The sequence below is a fragment of the Amblyomma americanum genome, chromosome 4 (assembly GCF_052857255.1).
Source record: "Amblyomma americanum isolate KBUSLIRL-KWMA chromosome 4, ASM5285725v1, whole genome shotgun sequence".
NCBI lineage: Eukaryota > Metazoa > Arthropoda > Arachnida > Ixodida > Ixodidae > Amblyomma > Amblyomma americanum.
The window spans coordinates 200,915,823-200,943,027 of NC_135500.1; the positions used below are offsets into that span (position 1 = coordinate 200,915,823).

The 27,205-nt window shown below is 47.1% G+C and overlaps 1 protein-coding gene and 1 pseudogene across 2 annotated transcripts in view; one reads left to right on the forward strand and one right to left on the reverse strand.

The window, feature by feature from the left end:
- The first annotated feature begins 5,099 nt into the window (after positions 1 to 5,099).
- LOC144129972 (uncharacterized) lies at positions 5,100 to 8,724 on the forward strand (annotated as a pseudogene). Its single transcript, XR_013313930.1, has 3 exons — positions 5,100 to 5,255; positions 5,568 to 7,384; positions 8,628 to 8,724. The product of XR_013313930.1 is annotated as an uncharacterized LOC144129972 (transcript).
- An 840-nt stretch (positions 8,725 to 9,564) lies between these two features.
- The window catches only part of LOC144129066 (vascular endothelial growth factor receptor 1-like), a 120,392-nt gene continuing 102,751 nt past the window's right edge, over positions 9,565 to 27,205 (reverse strand). Inside the window, exons 4-17 of the mRNA XM_077662954.1 lie at positions 25,112 to 25,471; positions 23,744 to 23,902; positions 22,924 to 23,079; positions 21,868 to 21,989; positions 21,618 to 21,768; positions 20,948 to 21,052; positions 20,713 to 20,832; positions 20,104 to 20,269; positions 17,220 to 17,496; positions 15,205 to 15,327; positions 13,045 to 13,115; positions 12,271 to 12,411; positions 12,063 to 12,168; positions 9,565 to 11,261 (exon numbers count right to left, since the gene is read on the reverse strand). Coding sequence (XP_077519080.1) covers positions 12,066 to 12,168; positions 12,271 to 12,411; positions 13,045 to 13,115; positions 15,205 to 15,327; positions 17,220 to 17,496; positions 20,104 to 20,269; positions 20,713 to 20,832; positions 20,948 to 21,052; positions 21,618 to 21,768; positions 21,868 to 21,989; positions 22,924 to 23,079; positions 23,744 to 23,902; positions 25,112 to 25,471 — 2,054 coding nt within the window. The 3' untranslated portion in view covers positions 9,565 to 11,261; positions 12,063 to 12,065. The remainder of the gene's footprint in view (positions 11,262 to 12,062; positions 12,169 to 12,270; positions 12,412 to 13,044; positions 13,116 to 15,204; positions 15,328 to 17,219; positions 17,497 to 20,103; positions 20,270 to 20,712; positions 20,833 to 20,947; positions 21,053 to 21,617; positions 21,769 to 21,867; positions 21,990 to 22,923; positions 23,080 to 23,743; positions 23,903 to 25,111; positions 25,472 to 27,205) is intronic.

Sequence of the window (27,205 nt, forward strand, 5' to 3'; positions counted from 1 at the left end):
AAATTCCGCATCCAGTGACAGAACACCTGCACTCCTTATACCGCATTTACACGGGCGTCCTTAACCACAGTTAAGGCAACTACGGTTCCCCGTAACTATAGTTAGCCGCGCTCACACGGCAGACGAAACTGCAGTTACGCCACATAACCACGGTTACCCAAATCGAGCTTGCTGACCACCGTTTGCTACCTTAACCGACAAGATGGCGGCGCCCGTGGCAGCAGCAACCCTTTCCCTAAAGTAACCAACACCAAAAATGGACAGCTAATTCCTTCCAAAAAAAGGAAAATCCATTTTCTCAGAAGGCGCCACAACAGTTGGCCCGCATGTTTGCCTGCCCGCTCGGACCCGACATTCCCAGCGGGATTAACAATTGGTTCCGTCGAAGCTCGTCAACCCGGGCGCCGTTCCGCAATTAGAGCTGTCATCGGACTCCGGTGGGGTGCTTCCGCTGTGTGCGACTGCCCGCTCGGTCCTGGCTTTCCTAGGGGGAATTGCGTTCTCGATGAGCATGTGCGGCTTAAATTCCACGCCGATACCCTTTCGTTGGGGTTCTCAAATCTGGCCCCCGCTGTCCATCCGTCATTCCCATTGCTCCCCTCCTTGACAAGACTACTATTTTTCAAGATTTTCCCACGAGATGTTCATCGCAAGTTCGCGTCGCGTCAGGTGTCTGTCAAGACCGGGTGACCGGTCCTAATGGCCCCGCGAATCATCGATTCCTTACACACCTCATACACACCTCATAATACATTCTTTATAGTTCTGCATTTTTCCTGCAGCTATAATACCGTTTTTGGCGTTGTCGTTGTCCTGGATAACGTGAATTTCGGAGCAGAAACAAGGAACAAGAGACCAAACAAAGGTTATTCGGGAGGATATAAATGCGAAATTATAGGTATATGCATCTGTTTGCATTACGGAACGGCAACATACAGAAGTTGTGCGCGATTCGAAGGGTCAAGAAATCAGTCATAATCTTCGATGGTGTTATACAGGTTTTTCGCTTTGTTCGTGTTTTTTCTTCAAATCAGCAGGTGTCCTTGTTAAGAACTGCTTGAATCACGTTCTCTCGCCATTGCCGACTGCTTCAGATTCTGTTGTCAACGTGTCACGTACAGCACCATGTGACGTCAGCGCCGTCATCGAGCATGAACACGAAGCAGTCTTGCTTTGGGCCATCCGCGCTGCGACGAATTTATTGTGTGCTTGTTGGACTGAACTTATTTGTTTGCAGCATCAAACAAAGCTACCACGGGTTATTTTAATTTATGTGCTTTGCGTGCCACCTGGTGTGTGATACGATGACAGACAGATACGGCTGCTACGCCAGGGGGGAAAGGGGCTCACTGAATCTCTTGACAGCAGCCCTCGTTGCAGGAAGACCGGAGGGGAGCGTCTTCCTGTAGGCTCGGGCCGAACGGACATTGTGGTCGAGCGCCGAAAGCCAAGAGCGGGCTTCGTCATCCGGTCGTCCAAGCAGGGGAAACCGAACACCAAGCGGCACAGAATGAACACTGCGGCGGTGCGATCAACTCCGCTTCGGAAGCGGCGCTCGTCGGAACTGCAAAAAGTCGACCTCAATATTTCGACCTCACTGAATGACGACTTCACTCAACCTCGAACTCACGCGTGAGGTTAAGGTCTGATTTGCAGACCTCACTCACTAAATTTCGAGTCGTCACTGATCTCACCTCAACCTCCCCTCGTTACGTGAGGTTGAGGTCATTTTGAGGTTTAGGTCGGCCTCATCAGGTTGCCAATATCTGACCACAAACGCAACTTATTTAAAAGTGAGAGGCATCTACCTTGGATAATGCCTAGGAAGACGTCCGGAAAGAGTACAGAGGGCGCAAGAAGCACGCGGAGACAGCCGGCGAACTGCCCAGGCACACGACAAGAGTCAGCTTCCTGAGAGCAGTGTACCTTGACAGGTCTCCCGCGATGGCACCGTTGGTCATAAACCGATCCCTAGTGCTTCTTAATACGCAGTTATTGGGATATCACAACTTTCCTATCTGATATTCCCCAAGAGGTTACTGTGCTTACTGGGCTGCTGAATTTCATCATTTCTGACATGTACAGTTCGGAACCCGAGTCGTCCCCTTCTAGGGTGAGGGGTGAAGTTACGCAAGTTTACGAAGCGAGCTCAGAGAACCAAATAATGAATTGGTTCCGAAAAATATGACATATTAGGAAAATAAATTGCAGTACCAAAATGTCATGCAAACAACTTCGCACTGGACTGGAATCATGTTTACCTCATAAGTATAGCAAGGAATTGCGAATACCACCATATGAAACAATTTTCAAAGTGACAAATGTGTCAATGTGCCTACTAAAATTCATTGTTCTTTTTTTCTGAAATTAAATATCTCATCGTACGAAAGTTGAAATTCAAAAATTCAAATCCTTCACTATGAACAGATACATGCTCCGAACTGGATTTAAGTATTTAAAATAGCTCTTTAAAAGCAACAGTTCTTGGCTTGCTCGAGACACAAGGCGAAAAGCACGCGTTTCATAACTTTTTCAATTTTTCACAGTTCAAAATTTTCTTAATATTTCGGGGAAGGGAAGTGTGAAGTTTCATACTTTTTCTTCTGTGCTGAGAAAATGTGTTGTCTCCCTTGGTTTAGTAGACTTAATAAACGTACAATTTTGGGACCGCGGTCGATAGGGATGATGGACGGTCAATGATCTGCCACGGCTGCCTGGCACCCGACGTGGCACAATGCTCTTAGTGCGTCTTTTTTCTCCCGATTGCCAAAACTAAGCAGTCGCGCTTGTGCATCAGGCAAAGCTTATGTGTGAGCGACCGCCGCTGAAAGGATACGCATACGGCGAATTTATCTGGAAGCGGTACTAGTCTGGCAGGAACAATGCCGAACGTGTGGCCGAGTTCTGAAGTTTGGCAAGTGCTCTGTTTTCCGCGATTACTCCGACATGCACGCAAACGACGTCTTTGAGGCCCGTGCCACACAGAAGAGAGTGGCATATTTCAGGGCACTCTCACTGGCCCCTTTGAACAATTAGACAATATTCTATGCTCCAGTCAGTAGCAACGAACGATTTTTTTTGTCTTGTTTGACCTACATTTTGCAGATATTTTTCCCGACGCAATTACAGCTGTTGTTAACAATACTACTACGGGTTCTTTAGATTCTTTTTATTTTCTCTTTGTTTCAGATCTCCAGAACTATTCCTTATATTATTTTACACTTCTCTAATAGGATTAAGTATATTTAGTGGCACGGACACGGTCACCTTTATACCTCAGTCCTTTTTTTTTCTCTATTCACAGCATAGTATTGTTCACCGATCGTATTGATTTCTTCCACTCTTTGTTCTGTTTTCGTGCTCCTGGACATAATATACTGCAATGGACTCACCTAATGATTTATTTTGGCCTCTTAAGGGTCTTGCTCCTTTATTTATTTTATTTATTTAAAAGATACCGCAGTCATCGAAGACCAAGCAGGGAGGGCAATACAGGTCACAAGAAAATGCATTTCAGTGCCACCATTGGCAAGCAATCACAAAATATAAAACGAACACGGGCATTAAACGAAACGACATTAAACGAAAGGTCACTATAACATTTATTTGTAACATTAAAGAAACGTTAGAATGAGGCATTAAGAACGTAGAAATAACAATTGACCAAAAACAAAAAAAAACATTAAATAACAGTGTATCGGTGTGCTACCTCGGACCTGATGGCTACCATGTATGTTATGCGAAGCGTAAGGTACATCGAACCCTCTACTGTTTTCTATACGCTTATTTCTCTAAAGGACTTTTGCCGCAGTACTGCAGGGTGTTCACCGGAGGGGATTCCAAGAGAAGGCAAGCACAGCAAGCGGCGGCAGAAAGTTAGGTGGGCAGTTGATATTAAGAAGTTTGCGGGCTGTGGGGACCTGCCCTGCAGTCCCCTGTGTTTTTGCTTTCCCGCGAGGCACTGTGCAGCAGCAGGCTCACCTCGAGCAGGAACGCATTCCCTTCGTCAGTTACATTAACTAGCAAGAGAGGGCGCCAGCATCGCAGCGCGAGAGAGTGCTTGAAGCCCGCGCGCGGGAGAGGACATGAGGCTCTGCGGCTGGGATCGTCGGCGCGAGTGGATGTCTCGCTCGCGGCTCCGCCCTTCCCCGGCGGTGCGAGGAAACGGCGGGAAGGCTGGCTCCCATATATCGTCCCGTCCAGGCCTCGGAGTATCCCTTGCCGTAGCGTGGGCGAACATTCGCTCGTAACCTTGCTGGTGAGTTGAGTCAGACGACCTTGATTCATTAGCGTACCTTGTTGATAGCTGGCGTTGTTGTTGCTGTAGCAATAAATGCCTGTTTGTGTCAGCCAATGTGACGTTCCTTTGTTCCCTCAGAGCAAGGCCCGCCGTGGTTGGCGTGCACTCGGTTGCGACGCGATCACGGGGTGGGGTCCGGGCGGCTTTGATCCGTGTCAGCCGCGATTAAGTGGGGAGAACGTAATTATATCTCCACAGTAAACCCCACTCCGCTTAAGGGAAACCCTGGCCCTCAAGCCAAAAAATTTAAGAGGGCTCATCCCAGATTATACGTTTGTCCTCCTGCGTTCACGTGAATAGTATCTGTACACCCCGTATTATATAATTACGCACAGCTTACTGCCACTATTGTTTTTCCTAGTGATTACGTATAATGGTACCGTAATCGTTTTGGCTTTCCTATCTCACATGATTCTCGGAATAATTTATAACTAAAAAAATTATTAATCGCTTTTTCGTTTGTTTTCTTGAGGTCGAGCACCCGACCTCAACCTCAGAATTTTTGGTTGAGGTGAGGTTTAGTAAGGTGGCCTCAGGAAAACTGAGGTGAGGCAGAACCACCTAGACTAGGAGAAGGCCTCCGCACTCGCCCGCACCTATCCTCTGACGTCACCACACTCTGCCCTAGCCGTTACACTGCGCGTGGTGTCGCTCTTGAACACCAGATGGCGCTAGGTGCTGCGCGATGCACTAGACGCGCATAGCGTGCGCTGTCGAGACACCGCAGGAGAACGTCGCTGCACGTGGTTCGGTTTTCTACATTTATTCCTCTGTGCACACGTGCGGTCTGTTCGATGTCATGGGGCGATTCTGTGTGCCAAACTGTAGAGGAAACTACGACAACGGGCCAAAGGTCAGGCTGTTTGGGTTCCCAAGTGATTCCGTGCGAAGGAAAAAATGGCAGCGGGCAGTGCGACGGGACGATGTCGACGTTGGAAAACTAAAAGATCCGCTGGTAAGTGTTGTCTCGCTTTTCAATTCGTGCAGTGATGATTTATATGAACAATGTACAATGAAAGTGTATTAGTGCAAACTGCGATATTCCATGGTTACATAAATACGTTTTCAAGCGACCATTTATTTACACGTGTAATCCACGTTGGCTCGCACGCGTTTGCGATGGCGTCTGTATACTCATTCGTTGAACGGCTCATGGATCAGTAAAATGCGCTTTTTACAGATTTCGCGCTTAGATTTGTAAGCGTATGTCACAATTTTGCAGGCATCAAAGTGTGTTCATAATATGATGGCGCTGGTTGTTTCGCAGGTTTGTGAACCGCATTTCAAGCCCGAGCACCTACGTACAACATCAAAATACACGGATTGCGACAGACGGACCATCGAGGTTGAAATGAAGCTCACCCGGCTCACGCCTGATGCCATTCCAACAATCTTTCCCGACTGCCCACAATATATTTCGGGCTCTCGCCAGTCGAGAGAAGACCCTGATGCCAAGCGAACACGTGTGGAGAGCGAACAGCTTCAAAGGGCCTTAAAGCAGTCAGCTTTAGCGCACGAGAACGAGGAACGAGAGAACCAAGTTAACAGCCTCCAAGACATCAATTCACGTCTGCACAAGCTGGGGGAGAGAAGGTTTTGGACGACAGCAGTACCTTGCGACAGCTGCATGATCTTTGCTCACGTCAAAGTGACAACAGATGCTCCTGAGACTTTTGTGTCAGTGACTGTGCTGTCGGATATGTCTGTGCGTGTGTTTTGTAGAGGTGCTCGTCTTACATCTGACAAGTGTTTTGAGATCCCGGATTATATCCACGATTTCCGCGTGCTTGTTCAGCTCTTGGATAATGTCGAGGGCCACTGCACTAAAGGAGAACCACAACAAGTGGACAAAGGAAAGGCTGCACTAAAATTGGTGATCTCACTTCTTGACGATATTTCAAGTGGGGACCTTCTGGAGGACGAAAAGGTGGGCGCTGTGACGTTCCTCAAAGAGCAGTGTCACCTGCTCATGAAGAGGAATAATGCTGTTCGCTACTCTGCGGAACTTTTGGTCTTGTGTAGCATTTTGTACACCATTTCACCGCATGGCTACAAGTTTTTGAGGAGCAGTGAAAAGCTGGTGTTGCCTCATACTGCTACAATCAAGCGTGTCTGTGGTGCACTTGATGTTAGTCCTTTAAAGGAGCAAAATGAAGAGGGCTTCCTATGATATATGAAAAGGAGGGCAAGTCTGCTGAAAGCTCATGAAAGAAACGCAACATTAATGGTAGATGAAATACACTTACAGCAGTTCTTTGAATACAAAAGTGGCAGCATAACAGGTGCTGCTGCGAACTGTTCTGAACCTGCTAAGACAGCGCATGTATTTATGGTGCAGTCTCTCCTGTCACCGTTCAAAGATGTTGCACACATCCTTCCAGTGTCATAAATTACTGCGGAGGAACTGCATGAAACTGTAAAAAAAATAGCCTTGAGACTTGAAGAAGCGAACCTTCATATTGTTGCAGTCATCACAGACAATAACTCAATTAACCGGAAAGTAATGGCTATGTTCAGTGAGGACCAGAAGCTGGAAATTGTTTACCCCCATTCAGATAATCCGCAGCAGCCACTCTTTCATATTGTTGACTCTGTGCATTTGCTTAAATGTATCAGAAACACTTGGCTAAACCAAAACAATCCTGACAAATGTCTATATTACCCACCTTTTCCCTGTGAAACCACAGAAAGTAAGAAAATGAAGGGTGCTTCATTCACATCACTCAGAAAGCTCCATGAGGCTGAACAAACTAATACTGCGAAAGTGGCTTTTGGTCTAACGTATAAAGCATTAAATCCTACAAATACTGAGAGGCAGAACGTGAAACTTGCTCTGCGAATTTTTAACTCTTTTGTTACATCTGCTTTGAGGGTAAGAGGCGAAACACTGCATCTGACGCTTGCAGATGGTACTGCAGATTTCATTGACCTAATTGTGCGATGGTGGAGCATCGTCAACGTCAAGACTCCCCATAAGGGACACAGAGTGAGATATGTGTGGCAAGAGCCAGTACGAGAAATCAATGGCGAGCAGCTGCAGTTCCTCGACACATTTGTTACCTGGCTCGACGACTGGAAAAGTAGGTGCGTGCACACAGGGGCGTTGACAAAGGACACCCACTCAGCTCTCCGCCTTTCCGCATACGCCTTGATCGAAGTGTCAAGATATTGTTTGGAGGAGCTCGGTTTTATATACGTTCTCCTTGGAAAATTTCAAACCGACCCCCTCGAAGCTCGGTTAGGAAAGTACCGTAAGCTCTGTGGGTCCCATTACAATGTGTCGATCACACAGGTATTTGAAGCGGAGGCAAAGATCCGCCTCCAGAACACACTGATCTTGTCAGATATGCCAGCATGAACTGACACTTGCAAAGAGCTGTGTGCTGAAATCCTGATTGAGAAATATAACATAAAGCTAAGAAGCTGTGACCTAAAGAAGCCCCAGGAAGACATGCCGGAATTGGTGTACATCGCTGGCTACTGTGGCTATGCTGCTTTGAAGCACCAGCCTTGCAATGACTGCTGTGATTTTATTCACAATTACTAGAATTACAATTACGAAAACTAGAAGTGCCAGCATTGGGGAGGCTTAAATTAAAGAGTGGCGTGTGCAGGTCAAGTGGCAGACACGAAATCAGCAGCAGGGGCGAAAGAGTTATGATGGAGTGAGAGGGGTGAGGATGGCAAAGTGACGGAGATGCATATACTGATCACACGGCGACCACGCGTGAAACAGCGCTGCTCTGCATACAGCGGCCTTGATGCGGTAAAGTGAAAAAGTAGCGTTTGGTGGTCACTCGGCTATCATCTGATAACTAGGAGGAGAGGCCATATTATCCGCCTCGTGTCCGTTAGCCCGAGAGGGACGGGCAGAAGTGACATGACTAGGCCCTCATTGTTCTATAGTAGCTCACTTCCAGAACAGTTCCAAATAAACTGCACTACCGACGAATGCGTAAGGAAGCTGATGACACTGGTGGCGAGGGGTGGGGGAATGGAAACAATTCACTGCTGCGCTGTTAGTGTGACAACCCTGCAGCATTGTCGTTATGGTTAAGTGTACAGGAGCGTTGGTGTGCATTTCAAGGGCAACAGCCCGAAAGACGTTAATGAAAGAAGAGCAGACAAAGCACGACAACTGGCTCACAGCTGATGTTTATTCACAGACACTTACCTTGTATTGGTCACGTTCTCTGTGAACAGAATTGATTTGTGAGTGAGCACTCGTCCTGTGTTTCCTGTCCTTGTGTATATGTGTTTGTAAGCAGAAATGAAAGCAGCTGGCATTAGAGTGGGCAGTGTGGCGTGAATGAAAGCCCGTGTACAGAATGCCTCCAAAGCCCCAGCTCAGTGTAGAGCATGAGCGGCTGCGCAAACGAGCACGGACCAAGGCGACGTATGTGCGCCTGACTGCAGGCACCTAAGAAGGGTGACAGACCAAGCTGGAACCACCGATAGATTGCAACCGACAAAATAGAGCCCCATCGGCCTGATTTTTGTTAGGCAAAAATTGTGGGCTTAAAATATGCGGAGGTAGCAGAGTACTTCAGTGTGCGCAGACCGATAGTGTGTGCGTCAGTGCGCATGCAGGCCAAAGGAGCTGTTTGGCGATTAACAGGGAGGGGGAAAATGGGGACACAGGACTTGGCTTGTGGTGAACTAGCTACCGGAGGGCTGACCCCTTGAAGGAAGGACAAAGGTAGCTGGCATTATTTTTTTTTTGAGAGAGAGAGAGAGCGCATATAAGAGGTGCACCCCGATTTTCCTGCCTTAAATCTCCGGACCAAAATCTGGGGAATCCCAAGAAGTGGCCGAACTTTGCACCCTCATAATAAAGGAAAAAGATTCACCTGGGTCGTTGTAACTGGTACCTCCGTGAAGGCAAATATTAATGAAATCAAGAAACTTACCTTATAAGTGCCTAATTATACCTGAATAAATTCAGCGGGCATTTTAAGACTAAGAGACCAAAGTAAAAATGCCTCTTTCGAGACGCATTTTATAATGACCCTTTAACAGCCCCAGCGGCAATCGAAGTAGCTGATTGATGCTATTTGATACATCTTCCGCGCTTCGGTCTTTTCCAACTATTTTTCTCAATTAGAGTCCACCCCGTCAGCAGAGTAAAAAAAAAACATTCTGTGGAAAATAAAAAGCGTTCAATATCGTGGGACCACGAATCTAACTGCAGGCGTTCAAAACATTCGGTGCTCCATCACTGCTTCACTATTTCAACCACGGATGCTGCAGGTGAAAGAAAACAGTTACAGGTGGCATATTTTTATTATTAAATTATATTCTCTTCATAGGGCACCTCTCAGCTTGTTGTGCGTACAGCTTCAACATCAAGAGGTCAGTGTTGCCAACATAAGATAACAATGCTTTCCAGGGCGCTGTACTTTATGACTAGCTCACACCGCAAGGAAAAAGGTACACAGTTGAGCAGGCGGAACAAGAAATCTCATCGCACTTCCAAGTGTATGCAACCTTGACAACAAAAGAGGAAAGCGTGACAAAGTGTCTCATCGATACGTATAACAGAACGAGAAGATGAGTCACGAATACTGTTCCTGTTGTACTCTTCGCTCAACGTCGATGCACCCAACGAACATTTACAGTCCAATCAACATGCTATGGTTTGCCATGACTTAAAACAAGTGAAATCGTGGTCACATAATGCAGAGACAGCAATAAGAACTGAGCATGACAGCTGAGGCGTGGAATGTAACTGGCGTTTTATGTGTGTGTTTGAATGACTTGGTCCATTGAGTCCGCGTTCCTATGTTCCAAAGAACACACAGTGTATGGATGACAGACATAGGAGTGAGCTTGCACTCAGTTTAAGTTAGGGCACGTGGTCAAAATAACAGCGTTAATGTATTCATGCCTATTACTACAAGAACACATCGTCAGTAATATTCCAGGAACCATCAACTGCTTTGTATAGGGACGCTGTGGTTACGTACTTGGGCCAGCACTGTTCCTAGACGTACATTATCCAAGCAGCACAGAAGCTGCCCCCGTACTGCTGACATGACCGGACATTCTGCCTCAAGTGTGCCCGCCATGCAAACCACAGGGCTCAGTGCATTTGGCATGGAGATTCATGTACACCGACAAAGAGAACGAGTAGACGGTGGCCTTATCCCACCACATGCATGAGGACGCAGGTAAGGGGGACGAAAATGCCACATCAACAAGAAACAAAATCAATAACAACACTATGTACACAAGTTTGACAAGAGTCCATGCTCGTCACGTTGCGCATAAGCGTCCCGTGGTCGTATCCTTTAAACTTAAACTTCGAGTCACACGGGGCAGCATGTTTGCTGAATATTCAGCTCTCCCTCACTGAAACAGACAGCTCAAGCGCACGAGAGCTTAAGCTTTCTGAGCCCGATACTCGTTTTCCTCTAACTTGAGGACACCTTCTCCAACCAGACGCGGTCCGCCGCCACTCACACTTCGGTGCCGCCGCTACCATCGACACTAGCGACCAGGTTGTACGCTGGCGGTGGCGTGGCGCACACTTCGCTCAAGTGTCCGACGCCCTGGCGTCTCCAATGGCTCCACCTTGTTCCGGCAGCAGAAGCGGTGGTGCATCCCGGCGCTTGCCTGCCGGGAGGCGCAGTTGCAACGTCGGCCCATTGACGTTCATGTAGGTCGGTGCTGTAGCCTTGTCATCCTCATGGGTGCTGCCGCCATGGGCTAGTATGGGCATCAGTTCGATTCCGTCCCTCGCGATGGCGCTGCCGTTAGGAACGGTAGTGGTGGCCATCTTGGCGTAGTGCGGCTCCGAGCCCGTCTCAATGCCGGCGCGGCTCGTGTTGATGTAGTTCTGGCCGTTAGACTTCATGTCCAGGTAATCCGGGTTTGCACTGTTGTTTCCCATGGCGAGGTAGTCGTCTTCCTTCATGAGATGGTTCACATTGGCGTAGGGGTCGTTCAAGGCCATGTAGTACTGCATAGGAAAGGATTTCGCTTAAGCACTAGAGCCGATGTATAAATAAGTGCGAAGCTTGAAAGCACCACACTTATTTGTTTTGATTTGATTGTGACTTCTTCTGGCTCAGAATATTCTGCTTGCTACAAGTCTTTCAAGTGGTATCACAACGAATAGCCTTGCATACTCTACAAAAGCAAACACATAGTCAGAATGACATCAGACCGCCCGCATGCATCAGTTCTGGCCAATTAAGCTGGCTATGCCGAAGTTAGTTGCTTTACGTTAGTGATTTGCCAGATTGGGGAGGAATGAAAGTTAAAAAAACTGGAGGGGACAAGCTCCGCCTCAAGGGTGCGACGCGAGAGCGTTAATGGGTAAATGTACATGTATGCAAAATTGGTCATTCCCTACTTTACATTCATAGACCGCTCGGAGTCCTCCTACCACCTCTGGTGCAGTGGTGCGGCGGTTATGCGATGCGCCATTTTCAAACACAGCCACCGGTGAGACTCCGGTTGCTCTTCCCAAGAACCTCTCGCGACTATTCATTAACATAACTGTCACCTGGTACGGTAGGCAGCTTGGTTAAAATCCCATGGGCAGGTTCTGATCGACCACGTCCTGACGACGAGGCCGAGGTTTTCACTTATCGGTACTCTTAACGCTGACGCATTGATGTAAAATCATGACTATCGTGCGTTTTTAGATTCACTAAACAATTGTCTTCGCTCAGCTAAGTCCACGAGATGCACTTTATTTATGTGCGATACACGTAACAACAGTTAATAAGAGCACGTTAACTAGAAGCTAACTTACATCTCACACTCCGGCCTGCAGAAGGTCGCCGAGGCGGGTGACCAAAGCTGAAAAGTCCGGCCGCTCCGTTGGCTCTGCCTGCCAGCAGCTCTGCATGATCTCGTACCTGCGTTGAAAAGAAAGTAACGTATTAAGGCACTGCATCTGGCCAAGAAAGTCTTTGCAGCGCTTAGCGCATATGACAGTATGTTGGTGCTAAGTTTCTTACACGTCGTCGGGTGCGTAGTCAGGCTTTTCCATCCTGTAGTCGTTCTTAAGCCTCTTATAGAAGGACTCGTCGATGACAACTCCAGGATAAGGATTTCCCCCCAAGGAGAACATCTCCCACAGCAGCACTCCGTATGACCACCTGTGAAAAAGATGATAGGTCATTCCGATGTCCTTGATTTCTTGACAATCCCAGGCAAGCAAGATAATTTAGGACTACTGCAACACCGTGTTCAGCTATATTTTCAGTAGTTGGCCTTTCTTTGTTTTGCACGCATTTTGACGTACCCTCGGATACGTTCAGTTCAAGCGGCCAGACATAAGAATGCACAAAATGAATCTTGGTCCACTGTACATGACCATGCACATTCCCTTAAGACCACGGTTTGCGGTTGAAATGCCTTGAATTTCAGCGTGACAGTAAACAACGCACTAATATTAAAGAGCTGGACTCGCTCTGGGTAACTTTTTCATTGCAGGCGAACTGTCGTCACTTCAAGAACACACGTGGTTCACACCAACAAGAGGCGCACAGGCTAAACCCTCATCACCATCATCATCAGTGCAGCCAAGTTCACTGCAGGCCAAAGGCCTCTTCCATTTACCTCCAAATCACCCTGCCTTGCTCAATTACTCAAAACATCATCATTGGAAAATCATCGCAGTATGGTTGACTGGTCGAAGAAAGCAGTATATGTCTTAAGCTGACGGACACATTCTGCATAAAGCGTGCCTTTTACTACGTTTTTCGATCGTGAAGCAATGAGAAACGTACACGTCGCTTTTTGTCGTGAAGACTCTGTCCATGATTGACTCAATAGCGGTCCATTTCACGGGTAGGAGGCCCTGAAAAGAGTAAGGAGGCAGCGCTGTTAGATTCCCGTAAGGGAAAGAACATTCAGAACGAACTTATTTTAATACGTATACCTACAGCGGATAGCGCTCTCTCACAACAACCGTCCCGGGTAGTCATAGGTGCATTTTGTCAGCACCAAATCGAATATTAATTTCCTTACAGTAATGAAGCCTGAAATGCACACAGGCCTCACTAATACCCATTCCAGCCAAGCACACCTTGCCATGAAAAAAATTCAACGAATTCAGTTGATCATTACAATTTCTTCCAAAACTTTTAGCATGACAGTTTTGTTGACACTGGCTTTCATACTGCCAATCCTTCGGCGTGCGTAGTTAGGACAGCAGAGTGTCATGCAACCCTGTGGTGCCGTTTATATGACGCTTCAAGATGACTGCAATTTTTTAGATGTCGGCAGCGTCAGCTGATAGCTAAAAAGCAGTAACAATTGGGGCGCAAAAGAGCGCACAAGTTATTGCTAACGCTCTACCGGTCTGTAAGAACCATAAGCAAAACTATAGACTACATTATAGTAGCGATAAGCGAACCGAATGCAATAGTTTACTAAGATGACCGTGTGTTATAATCGCACATAATGTTGCTTTAGAAAAGGTCTATTGACAAAAACAGCCTATGTCGTCTCTAGAGCAGTAAATAAACAACTAATTCTCAATGACATTTTCCTGCACATATATAAGCAAATATATTCTTTCCAAGCGCATATGACTATTCTTTCAATGTTGTGAAAGAGAGAAACTTTCTAAACTCTGCAGTTTGGCAGTTTATTTCGGTGCGATAATAAAATTTTGTGTCCACTGAACTGCCCAGTACAATGAACGCACTACACTGCCGCACAATTTCAGCAACCACACAGCGACAGATACTGAGCGTGAGCAGAATGCCGAAGTAAGGTACAGTTGAACCTCGTTATAACGAAGCTGAAGGGGCCCGACAATTACTTCGTTATAGCCGTAGCTTCGTTATAGCCCATGTTGACCGAGCTTCCAAGCGGAATCGTCGTCCCTTCGTTATATCCATTATATTGTTATAAATTGTTCAGTTATAATGAGGTTCGAGTGCACTTCTATTCGTACATAGATCTGTACTCTGTAAATAATTTTATCTTGCCCAATAACAAACGCTACTATAGTTAGATACAACTCAAGAACCCTCAAGGGAGGCCGTCCCACCAATGGCGTCGAGCTATTGCCATCACGTGATGGTCAACCGCTTTGCACCTGGCAGCTACCTACGATGTCACACCAGCAGGTATCAGGCGGTTTACCGCAGTGTCGACACCATTCGTTGGAAAGCTTCGTATGAGAGGCATTAGCCGCTTCGTTCTGCAACTGTACCTGACTATAACGTAATCTGCGTTTAGGAGCTCTGATGCTACAGAAATTTTCCTGAAACAAAAAAAAAATTGTTGGTTGATTTTACATAGCGTCAACTCTCCAGCGACCCAGCTACACTGTCTGAACTCTCATACTGCCATTTCGTCGCCTCAGCCTTGACTGACGGTGAACTGAACGCTTGTGAGGAATGGCTGAAAAATTGGAGGACGCTTAAGCTTCATCTTTAAGAGTGAGACGCGATAGCGTGTCGCAGCGTTGCCGAGGAGTACACGGAACGCCATCACCCGTTCGGAGCGATGCGTGGCCCGTTGGACAAGTTAAGGAAAGGACGCCTGTCTCACATATCTCGGCGGACACACGAACCGGGCCGTAAGGGAAGGAAAACGACATTGACACTTGCTTTTAAGGAAAGGAAATGACGCCTGTCTCATATTTCTCATTCAATCGATCGATGTATCAATAATTCAATCGATCGATCGACGGTCAATATATTGATCAATCGATCAATAAATCAATAGATTGATCAATATATCGATCAGTCAGTCAATTAATCTATCAATCAACCCATCTATCCATCAATCAATCCTTAGCGCTGTCGCGTTAAAATCCCTTCCCTTACGGTGCGGTTGAGGTGTCCACCAAGATGAGTCATTTTTCGCTGACGGCCAAAGACGCCGACGCCGATGAGCTCCTTAACGCTGTCGAGTTAAAATAGCGAACTTACGTCTCCCTTCTTGACGTAATTGGAGTACTTGTAACAGTCCTTGGCGAGCCCAAAATCGCAGATTTTCACGACGTTTTCTTCACTCAACAAGACGTTTCTCGCCGCCAAGTCTCTGTGAATCAACTGCAAGAAAAACAAGAAGAAGCGCGTCTGTTTTGTGTGTGTGTAACAATCATGACAATACAAAAAGCAGAGAGTTTGGTTACGCGAAGATAAACCACGATAATTAAGGCGTGCTCATCGTTAATATTGTTTTCCTTTGCAGCTTTCGCTGCCGTTTATACTCTGCTAGTTATGCAGAGCTCGTCTTAGACTTGTTCACATTCGTGAGTCATACACATGTTCTAAATTTCCGCACAAATATGTTTACTTTGACGCGTGGGTTTTTGCTTTAAAGTATGCCAAGCATATTCGTTTCATTTTTTTAATTAACTCTGCGTCGGAAGACTTTTTGATTCTATCGGTCCGCCGGCCACTTCTTGTCTCTGCATAAACAAACTCATCAGCGAAGTTATTATAAAACGTCTAAACATGAAACAGTTTAGAGAGGAGCTAGACTCAGCTGAAGTACGTAGGTTCGTTGTGCGCTTCTTCGATGTTAAAACATGCCGTAGTATTTTTAGCATTGCTCTCCCCACGAAGTTGCTAAAAATTCCCGCAGTGCCCCAAAATAACTGTAGACATGAGAAACACAACTCATGTAATACAACGCTGACACAATACTGTTAACAAAAGCCCAGTCACAGGCTTCCAAACACAGCTGCTACTGTGACGAACGTATCAGCAGATGCGTTGAGCCGTTTGTCATCGAATGTTCATGCTTTCACTTTTAGAAATGTTTGTGCACATGGATTTTTATTCGCACTTGATGCCGGTATGAGCTAAACCACAATTTCAGTAAAAGTTCATAAACAAACAGCGCTCCCCACGGCGTCCGATTGGCTGAAGTAATCCGCAGTGAAACAAGCAGGTAGCGTTTTATCGAATTTTGGCAGCTGTGGCCGCAAGCACGCTGGTATGACGAGCTAAAACAATCGGTTCGCTGAAATTTCTGTCAGATGCGTTATGAACGCGTTCAAGCGCCCAAAATCGTTTGGTGGAGCAGAACTCCGCCTACGACACCTCTTTAGAGCTCCGTGGGAGCAGATTCGCACAGCTATTCGCACACCAGTTCATCATATGACAGAGCGGAGCAAAACTGTTAGGCGACTCAACACCCGACAAGACGACAGCAAAGGATCCAGCCGCTATTGGACTGTTCTTGCGCACGACAAGCCTTACGTAATCGGCGTATAGTCTCAGAACAAAAGCTTAAAGCAAGGAAAATTATGGGCACCAGGAATGAAACTTTGACTGTTCAGCAATTATGGGTCCCCCTGGCTTCATCCCCGCTGTCACTATTGTCCATAATGGCTCTGTGCGCGTGGTGCCATGCGCGAGTAATGTACTACGAGAGCCACTTGTGTGATCACATGAATGGCTTTTGATAGCTGTCGCTACGCGCTCAGAAACCATCGGGCTCTCTGACAATTTGGGTGAGCCCATGTAAGCGTTTTGAAAGGAAGACGACATCGAGCTGCTGGCTCTTGTCATCATCCTCAGTGTAAGAGAGAAGGAGTGAAATGTTTATAGAAGGCGGACTGCGCGCACACGTATATACCATCCTGGAGGCAAGGTTGGCGGCGTTAATGCGGGAAACATATACGGTGCCGCGTGTGCATCGACAAGTGACACAGACGCCGTCTGTGACTCTCAAATTGTAAGTGCGACCAATCTGTGATCGACAGATTTTATGTCGGCGTAACTGGTGCGCGGATTTACAGATTTAACACAATTTGAATCTTGTGTGTCATTTTTCTCTGCATCACTTTCTCTCAAATAACGCCTTCACTTCAGGAGGCACTAGGCACCTTTCACTGGCTCTCGTGACTAGCAGAAAAGCACGCTTCGACCAATCGCGGAGCGCTCACCCCCAAGTAAAGTTTTTATAAGAACCGAACTGCGTGCGCGCTTACCTTCCTGGAGGCGAGGTACTCCATTCCGCGGGCGCACTGGAAGGCGAAGCAGAGCAGGTCGCAGGTGGTGAGCGCCGCGTCACTCAGGTTTCCGCGGTCCCGCAGAGAGGAGCCACTCATGAGCGGCGCGTGATTGCCGCTCTCCGGAAGGAAGCCGTCAGTGCTGCTTCCGGTCTTCGACACCGGGGAGCAGAAGTCGTTGCCGCGGCTCGAAGAGGTAGCACTCATCGCCAGGTCCGCGTCGTTGAGCGTCGGTGTATGCTGCTGCCTCTGTTGGCTGGGAGTGGTCATGCAGAGCCGGTTACTCAAACAGTACGTGGAATATGCTGTCGGAATCAATATGAAGGTGGTCGGTTTAGAGTTAAACGACTTCAATAAAATGCTGGTTGAGAGTGGGTGAGGGAACAAACGCGGATTAATGACATCGTAGTCGAAATCAAGAGGAAGAAATGGGCTTGGACAGGTCGTGTAATGCGAAGGCAAGATAACAGCTGGCCCTTAAGGGCAACGGAGTGGATTCCAGGAGAAGGCAAGCGCAGCAGGGGGCGGCAGAAGGTTAGGTGGGCGGAGGAGATTAAGAAGCTTCCAGGCATACGGTGGCCACAGCTGGCAAAAGACAGGGTTTAATGGGGAGGCATGTGAGAGGCAATTGCCTTGCGATGGGCGTAGTCAGGCTGACGATTATGATTAAATGCTCTGTCACAATTATTCGCAAGATCGACGAAAAAAAGTGTCAGCTAACTCATTGGTCCCTCTACTTTGAACCATCACTTGTGCCCGAAAGCGAGTTAGTGATGTACGCGCTACGTAAAAATAGCTCGTCTCGTTCGCCCCGCACGGAAGTCATCTCCACCATTTTGACAGTGACTCTACATAGGCATAATATGCAGTAAAAATACTGCCAAAGGTCAACACGGAGCAGCCCACATTACAATTCTGTTCAACAGAGTAGCCATATAGTATTGTACGCATGAAAACGTCATTCGGCTACAAAACGGTAGCTGTGCATCGTTTTAAAAATCTGTAGTTGACAATAAATTGGATGCTAACGGGAAATTACTCCTTGAATGAGGACTACTCCACCCTGTGAAGTTCTCCTTTTCACGGTGGACGGCTTATGCTTTCGACTGGTGCTCCAAAGCACACCATTGATGGAGCACCCGGAAGTATTCAAACTCGTAAACGCAAGGCACTCCTGAGCCGCAACAGCGATACAAAGCCGGAAGCATGAGCCGTGTTAGATTCTCTTTACAGAAAAATACCGCAAATATTAAATCCCAAAAATCCGCAACAAAACAATTTAGACTGAAGAGGCTTACTGCCAAGCAAACGGCCCAAATGTTGTCCGTGCGCTTCCTTCGAGAAGAAATTAAATTCAATGAGTGTTAAGTGGAAGCCCACAAGGCCGAGGGGACCCCCCCCCCCCCCCCCCCGCACCTGTTACCAGGAGCGGTCATGCCCGGGGGGGGGGGGGGGGGGAATCGAGGAATGTACGTCGAGGCGTGACGCCCGCGCTTAGGGTGAGCTGCGGCACTAATCCTTTCTGTTCCGACGCGTGGCAATCGGTGGATCGAATACCCATGCAGCGAGCTGCGTACGCGGAGTCACGCGCCCAGCACGTTCCAGGAGGAGCGAGGTCCACTGGGCTCGGACCGGCGAGCCCTGGGCTCCGCCCACTTGCACATACGGTGCCACTACACTGCGGTTGGTTAAAATTGGGCGAGAGCTAGATTACTCAAGCTCCGCCCAATTATCGAAGGGGTTAAAACCCGTGGGAAACAACGCCTTGGGACGAGCGCGCCGAGTCTCAAGCTCGGCCGTTTTCAACAGCCTTTTTTATCAGCCTTTTCTTTAAACTGCCTTGTCATCACTGTCTTGTATTTCAATCCCGTCTTAAATAAGTTTTGCTTTGAGAAGTTGGAATTGCTGCCCCAACCGGCACCGTGTCGCCGGACGAGCGGACGAAGACCCATAGTGCTCTTCGTACTGCTAACCGCCGTTCCCATCAGTAGGAGGGCAGGAAAGTTTAACTATGAGCTTATAACAAAGGCAGAAACTAACGCTACGAACTCGTCTCCCAATATTTCTAAGCCATTTTTTATTTTTGCTATATTTTATGTTCGCTAGGGCCAGCTACATCTGGTGACTGAAGTTTGAAGCTCATTCAGAGATGAAATATAGATCTACAGTATGCCAACGAAGTGCGACAGAATGGGGCTTTGAAACATCCTGGTCTTTTACAAGCACTTTGTTTTGTTTTTGTTTTTTTTGCTGCGCAGCTTAGCATCACAACAAGGCGGTCTTTTTTTTCATGCACGCGAAGCATCACAGTAGGGTCATTAGCACGCAACAATTGCTCTCCTATGCGTGAACGAGTGCCGTGGTGGAGGTGCAGTCGATCGGCACCAAAAAGGAGGTAGGTAAGCAAACCCTATCGAGTAATGGGGTCGTCTGTGCGTAAAAGGGGAAGTGAAGATAATTTCATCAAGTTTTGTTCGTAATAAAAATCAACTCTATGAGCTTTCTGGCTACGTTGATTGTTTTTTCGGCTGTAAAAGACGCATTTCTTGCAGCGAAAATTGGAATCAGAATTTTGTCGGCCATTTGATTCAAGCTTGTAACGTCAAGACCGACAAGAAAAAAGCGTTCGCCTTGCTCTATAATGTACCTGCACAGACTGCACCGACGTATCTCTCACAACTGTTACAATAAAACCCTGCAAACGTTAAAAAAATCGCCTGCATTATAGGCTGCCAAAGATTAGGGGCGTGTGCACACAGTGCACACAAAGTAAACCCGGTCTGCTTAATCACTCTGGTCCAAGCCACAGCGCAACCCTCCCCAGCAGACGGGGTTCGAAATGGCAAAGGCAGCACAAGCCGACCGGAAGCCGGGCGACGCCGACGTCGGTGACTTTGGGCTGTGGCATATGTCCGGATCCACTTTGCCAGTCTCGGGGTTCAGCTGGTTGATAAAGTGCTGACGGTGACTGAGCAGGTAGTGTCGGAGGTTCCCGAACTTGCAGTAATCCACGATCACCATCAATCCGCCTGGATGCAGCAGAACAGGTGCTGTCAGAACCACGCACAACAGTGCACTTATGAACGCACTCATTCCCGCCTGAGCATTGCCAAAGCGCACTTTAGTTTTGTCAACGTTTCCAGCTTTTATGCAGTACAGCTGCTGGACATTAAACTAACACACAAGCAACGCTAAATCGGAAAGGACTATCGAGACACCCAGAGTACCGACTTTAAACCAGCTCACGCATGTTCAATGTCAGAGCCTAGTGATGTCTTGTTTCCTGCCCGTTGTTCACACCAAATTTAAGATTCTTCATTGCTCTATGAACTACCAACAAGCTAATGAGGACATTTTAGCCGATGAAACTTACACTTCACAACAAAGCTGCCCAATATTTGACCCATCATTCTTGCTAAGCAGTTCAAACTCACACACTACAGTTGCACATAAAAGTGGGAATGAACCTCACCCTTGGCTGCATTCTTGGTGACGGCGCCGAGGATATTCACAATGTTCAAGTGGCGACCGAGATGAATGAGGATCTTGAGCTCGGCCATCAACGCCTTGCGCTGAGACATGTCGGCTCGTTCTGAGGATCGAAAGAAAGTTAGGAACAATAAGTGCGAGCCACATTAGAGAATGTGACTTCACTTTACACAAGAGAATAAATGTCTGTTACTTGTGCGCAACACGTAGTGGCTCACCTTTGAGCATTTTCACAGCCACCGTAAGTGGTTGTCCGCTGGGTCCAAGACCAATGGCTTCAGCCTTGACAACACGGCCGAAAGCACCCTGTCCCAAGGTTCTACCTGCAGGTGATGAAGCAGGCTGTATTAGATTGCCTTAGCCGCACAACACAATATACCTTCTTTCACCACCGACTTAATCGCTAAAACTAACTAATTGTATTCTAAGGTTTTCTATCCCCCGATTTCAGCGCCGAATCATTCGGATAGGCCAGGGACTTATCGCACGCACCGGTTGTGTATTCAGGACAGCTGGAAGTGGCTCTCATCACTTCCGATGGAGCAATTAAACAACGGCAGTCGGCAGAGAAAAAATTCACCTCTTCGCGTTATTGTCACGTGGTTATTCTTTGTGTTGCATTAACCATGGCGGAGTTCTCGTTACCGTAAGAGTTAAGACAGGTGGGGCTCTCTTTGCTCGACGGCATATTGGAATCAACATTTACGGATGAAAATAGCAATAATAAAAACATTTATAATCAAGGTGGTGTCCTTGTGCAATCATCAAGTTACCCGCTTTGCAGCAGGCGTTTCTTTCTTCCCATTACTCTCTGCTTTTCCGGTGGCCCGTGAAACTAGAGGCGACGAGTGACTGCGTCAGAATATCGTATTTGTGCTGTGCGCGTACCCAGCTTGAGGCGATCTCTGGGGAATTCCCAGCGCTGGTCGTACGGCAGCAACTCTACTTGCTCACACAGCGGCAGGTCTGGGTTGAACATGTCCACCTGACTCTTGTCGAAGAGAGTTTTGTTCAATGACTCCATCTCCTCCTTTTCTTTCTGCGTGATGCGAAAAAAAGTTGCGCACAGCGGTGAGCACTCAACCGTCATTTGATGCACACTCGTCGATCGAGAGTGGACACAACTGTTTCTACTCACCATAACTGCGCGGTATTTCTTGCAGAAGAAGAACAAGGTGACGAGGATGCAAATGACGAATACCGAGATCCCTACGCTTATCCAAGCGATCTGGGTGCTGTTCATGCCCTGCGCCGGTACTCCTGAAACAAGCATAAACAGTTCTTCACATATCTCAATGTTCTGCAGACTACGCCGTCTGTCATATACACTGTCTTAATATCACGGGGACGCACAGCTCGCCTATGGCGACAAGGCAACGTTGAATCAAAGAAGGCACTCCACCACCAAACTCACTGAACTGAAAGCAGTGAAAACTTCCAAGTTGTCTATCGAAGAGCCCTACTCCTTATGTAAATTGCCCACAATATTTTGTGGCACTATATATGAGAACTTGGTTTGCCCTACCTATACTCCTTACCCTTTTCATAATGAAACGAAGCTCGTGGACACGATCGAATCTACAATACGAGTGAATGAGTCACGAGAAGCTCTGTCATGCATACGCGCCACTGGCGACATAGATGGTGGTGACGCCGGGATATTCATAAAAAATTGGATAGCTGTACAGCGCCTAGGAAAGCCAAAAATTTTTTCAGGACCGACCCTTGGGCACTGCAAGCTAGCAGGAAGATCTGACGCAGGGATATTCATAAAAAATTGGAGAGCTGTACAGCGTCTAGGAAAGCCAAAAATTTTTTCAGGACCGACCCTCGGGCATTGCAAGCTTGCAGGAAGGTCTGACGCCGGCATATTCATAAAAAATTGGAGAGCTGTACAGCGTCTAGAAAAGCCAAAAATTTTTTTTCTGGACCGATCCTCGGGCACTGCAAGCTTGCAGGAAGGTCTGATGCTGGGATATTCATAAAAAAATTGGAGAGCTGTACAGCGTCTAGGAAAGCCAAATTTTTTTTTCAGGACCGACCCTCGGGCACTGCAAGCTAGCAGGAAGGTCTGATGCTGGGATATTCATAAAAAATTGGAGAGCTGTACAGCGTCTAGGAAAGCCAAAATTTTTTTTCAGGACCGACCCTCGGGCACTGCAAACTATCAGGAAGATCTGACACCCCGTTATACCTCGCACAGTGATGTTGACGCTCCGGATGTCTCGGTTCCCTCCGCGGATGGAGCCGATGCACTCGTAGTTGCCAGACTGGTAGCGTTCGATAGTGTTGAAGTAGAGAGTAAGGTTGTTGGAGAATGGCGTCGACGACACCTTGATCTCCAGACCATCTGCATCAGCACAAACATGCGTTATGGCACAAACACAAAACACACTCTAGTTTTTCACAGTGTCTACCAAGAAAATTAGTTTCACTGAGGCACGCAGTCAGTCGCGCAAGCATATAAACAGCAATGAATATGAAAGCTCAAGATTTAAAAAATGCTAAAGTAATGCATTAACTTCGCACAATTTTTTTTTCCTTCTTCACTGAGAGGGATAACCAGAAGTTGCTCCAGTGGACATAGGCGTGGGTACTCTGAACGGAGTACCTGCGATGGCAGGTGCTCCCAGCGTTGGGTCTTGTGCAGCCCAAGTAGCTCTTCCCGAGCGACCAATCATTACTTTAACTGCCACCTGCCACGGTTCGCAGTTTGCTCACTATCCGGAGGGCAGGTTGTAAGGACGCCGCAAGGTCACGTGATCTAGGTGGCGCACCTGCCTTCAAGGTTGCTCGCTGGGCACCACCTGCTCGTGATTTTTCGCTCACAACGTCTACAACTCCGACAGAATTTTTGTGCATGCAGGCCTTTATCCTTTTAAATTATTTATATTTTCTACTGCAAGATGGAGTTGTACTGCCTATTTTATTCTGTTTTATTTGGTTTCGCTTCTTTCATCTCTTATCAATTCCACTTTGTGCGCAAAGGTGAGGCTTCTTCCTTGTGTACTTACCGCCTGAGTGGAGGGTGAGGTAGTCTGGGGAGCCTCTCGCCTTCCACCGCCAGGTCAGGTTCTCGTACTTGAACTGGTTGGCCAGGCAACTAAGCCACACTTGGTCCTGATCCAACGGTCTTACATCCGAAGCGATGATCTCTAAGCCGTTCTTGGCATCTGCGTGACATTGGAGCACGAAACTGTCATCGTCCCAAGGTTATCCTACAAATTAAGCTGAATATGCACCATTGTGCACACTGGAAACTGAAAAATCAGTCAGTACTACATTAAAGTGTTCCTTCTGTGTAATGACGTGCAATTCTCAAAAATATGTGGTTTAGTATTGCACACACTTCAACACACAATAACGAACGTCCCAGACTCTCACGGATTTAAGACATATATTTCCTGGAGTCCTACATATGGTATTGTTTAGAATCCCTTTTCTTTTCTGGGAGAGTGTGTTTTCACGATACTCCAGATGTAGGGCCTAACCATTTTTGCAGTTTTGCGCAGAAACAGAACAGAATTTGTGCAGTGCACGAATTTCTCAGCCAACACATCACTCAACTTCAAGAAACATTTGCAAAGGAATAGGGCAAAGTGGGTGAGGGATCAAAAACGAGTTTATGACACCCCAGTAACAACCAAGAGGAAGAAATGGACTTGGGCAGGGCATGTAATACGAAGGCAAGGTAACCGATGGTCCTTAACTGTAAAATACTGGATTGCAAGGGAAAGGAAACGTAGCAGGGAGCGGCAGAAAATTAGGTGGCCGGATGAGATTAAGAAGTCTGCGGACATACGGTAGCAACAGCTGCCACAGGGCAGGGTTAATTGGAGAGACATGGGAGAGGCCTTTGCACTGCAGTGGGCGTAGTCAAACTGCTGCTCCTGCTGATGATGATCGCACTTCATTTCATTTATTTGTGTCCATTTACAAGGAAATGGAAGAGGCCAATGTCAAAGCTTCTTGTTGGCAGCTTGAGTGGTCTTTGGCCTTCTTTACATATTGGCAGATGGGTCGCAACTAACACTTTTAAAAATGAAAAACAAAACAACATGGATATATGTATCGCGATAATTTAAATGATTGCTTTTAAAAGAGAGATAAGCGCTGATGGTGTTAAGGTTGAGATATCAAATCCGGCATCTAAATAAGAATTTAGTAGTCGTGTCAGGGTGTTTGCTATCATTCGATGACCGTAACTTATTCTGGAAACAAGAATGAAACATTTTTCAGCGATGATGACAATGAATTCACCGTTGTTTTCGGATTTTCCTCACTCGCAATTGCAGCCCAATGTCTGTTCGTCTGGAAGCTTCACTGCACTAGGGCATGGGCGCAGGAAGATTAGCACCCAGCAAAACGAAACGTGCTCTCACCGGTGACGTAGAACTTGGCGATGCTCCTATCTTTTCCCTCCCAGTTTAGTCCCACGCATTGGTAGAGACCCGACTGCTTGGCGCGCAGTCGCAGCGTCACGTTTAGGTGTCCCCTTCCCTCTGCGCTGTGCATCAGAGGAGTGCCGTCGCCGGGGCTGTTCTTGTGGTGGAGGCTGTCCGGCCACAGCTTCGAGAAGACGCCGCTGGGGCTCTGCTTGTCGCAGGCGCGGGGCTCGGCGCATTCGCGCCACTCCCACCAGGCGTGCAGGGGCTGGCTGCCTTTCACCGTGCACACCAGGGTGAAGTTGGCACCGTACGCGAACAGCTCCGTGTCGTTCACCACCGCCACCTCGGGGTTGGCTGCGGAGGGGGGATTGCAAGTAAGGAAAAGTATGGAGCTAAGTGTGGGCTGGTACACAGCGGTTGAATTGCATATGATCCAGGGCAGTGAGGTAGGTAGGACAGGGCAGTGAGGTGTAATATGTTATTGTATTTTGCTCAGCAGGCGAAGTGATGTTGGTATAACTGGGTTTGGTGAGGGCAGTGTTTGAAGGGCTTTAAAGACTTTGCATAGCTTCTAACATACACTTCCTTTCAGGTCGGAAGACCACTTGTGTTTTTTTTTTTAAATTATGGTCCATTATATCTGAGGCACCCTGTATACAGGCCGCTCCAGTCAGAACGAGAACAGCCAGTTGAAAATGACGAGGATATTAAATACCTAGACGAAAAGTAGCTTGAAAGCAGTTGCACTTGTCACACATATTATGCGATAGCATAAGGAGCTCGTCCGGCCATTAGTCATTGTCACCGTCTCGGGTCATCATGGACAAGACTTCATAGCCCTGTGTTACGCAAACCAAGCTGGGTGTCAGTTATGGGGCAATAACCGAGTGCTCAAAATTTCCCATAATGGAGCTGCCTGTATATTCTTAGAGCTGTAGAGCATTTCCAGTAATAGTGTTGCATGATTTGTGATTGTAAACTAACCTCTACTCACGCACCATCTCCTTGGTGATGTGTCTGTGATGTTTACACATCTGTGTCTATCAGTGAAGATGTTCTAGTCATTCAGCAGTCATTGTAGCCACTGCACCTTACAATATTTATTACGAATTGTTGTACAGCGGTCTCCTTGCAGTAGGTACAGCTTTTAAAACAGAGTGAAACCCCTAGCCACATACCATTAAGCTAAAAGCTTAGCTTTGGTATTTACACATCTTATATGTTCTAAAATGTTTTCTAGTCCTGAAAATGCATTATGTACACTGTACTATGCCATATTTATTGTACAGGTAGCCTCTGTATGAAAGAAAACATGCACTTTGAACTCAATTTCTCAGAAATTTTTTTCTTAACTGCACTCAGAAATGCCATATGGTAATTGTACATCAAGGCAAAGTACGCTTGTATGTACACTGCCTTTTCTGCAATAGAAACACTCGTGTCAAATGCTGTGCCTAAACAAATTAACGCGCTTACTGAATGTATGATGGAATAAAGAACCGCTTTTTGATTCCAACAAGCATCACAAATATTTCATGCCTTATTCCAGCACTACACGTTTGGTTCTTGCATGTTCGTCCCACAGGTAATGGTCATTACACAGGCACTCCATCAAGCTCCCCGGAATGTACCACATGTGGCGTGCTAGAGACTATAGAACATGTTTTAGTGGCGTGTCCAGCGTATGCACGTGAAAGACTCATACTCGCATCTGCTCTGAAGCCTATGGACACATCGCTCCTCTCTGAGGATTTGATCCTCGGCGCTTGGCCAGATAGTTTGAGAACTGTAAAGGCAACGCGAGCGCTCTCACGCTTTTTGGGCGACACGGACCTTGTCTCGCGTTTGTGATGTCAGAAAGTGCGCCTTGTTTTTTTTAAGTAGTTTTTCATCTGCCTCCTCCCATCATTATCGTCCCCCATCGTGACCTTCTTTTATCTCTTCTTCCCGTCCCCCAGAGCAGAGTAGCAGGCCAGATATTTATTTTTCAGGCCAACCTCTCTGCCTTTCCTATCAATAAACCCTATCTCTCTCTCTCTCTCCATCAAGCTGGAAGGAGATAGCAGAGAAGGGGCCGGTGGGCTGACA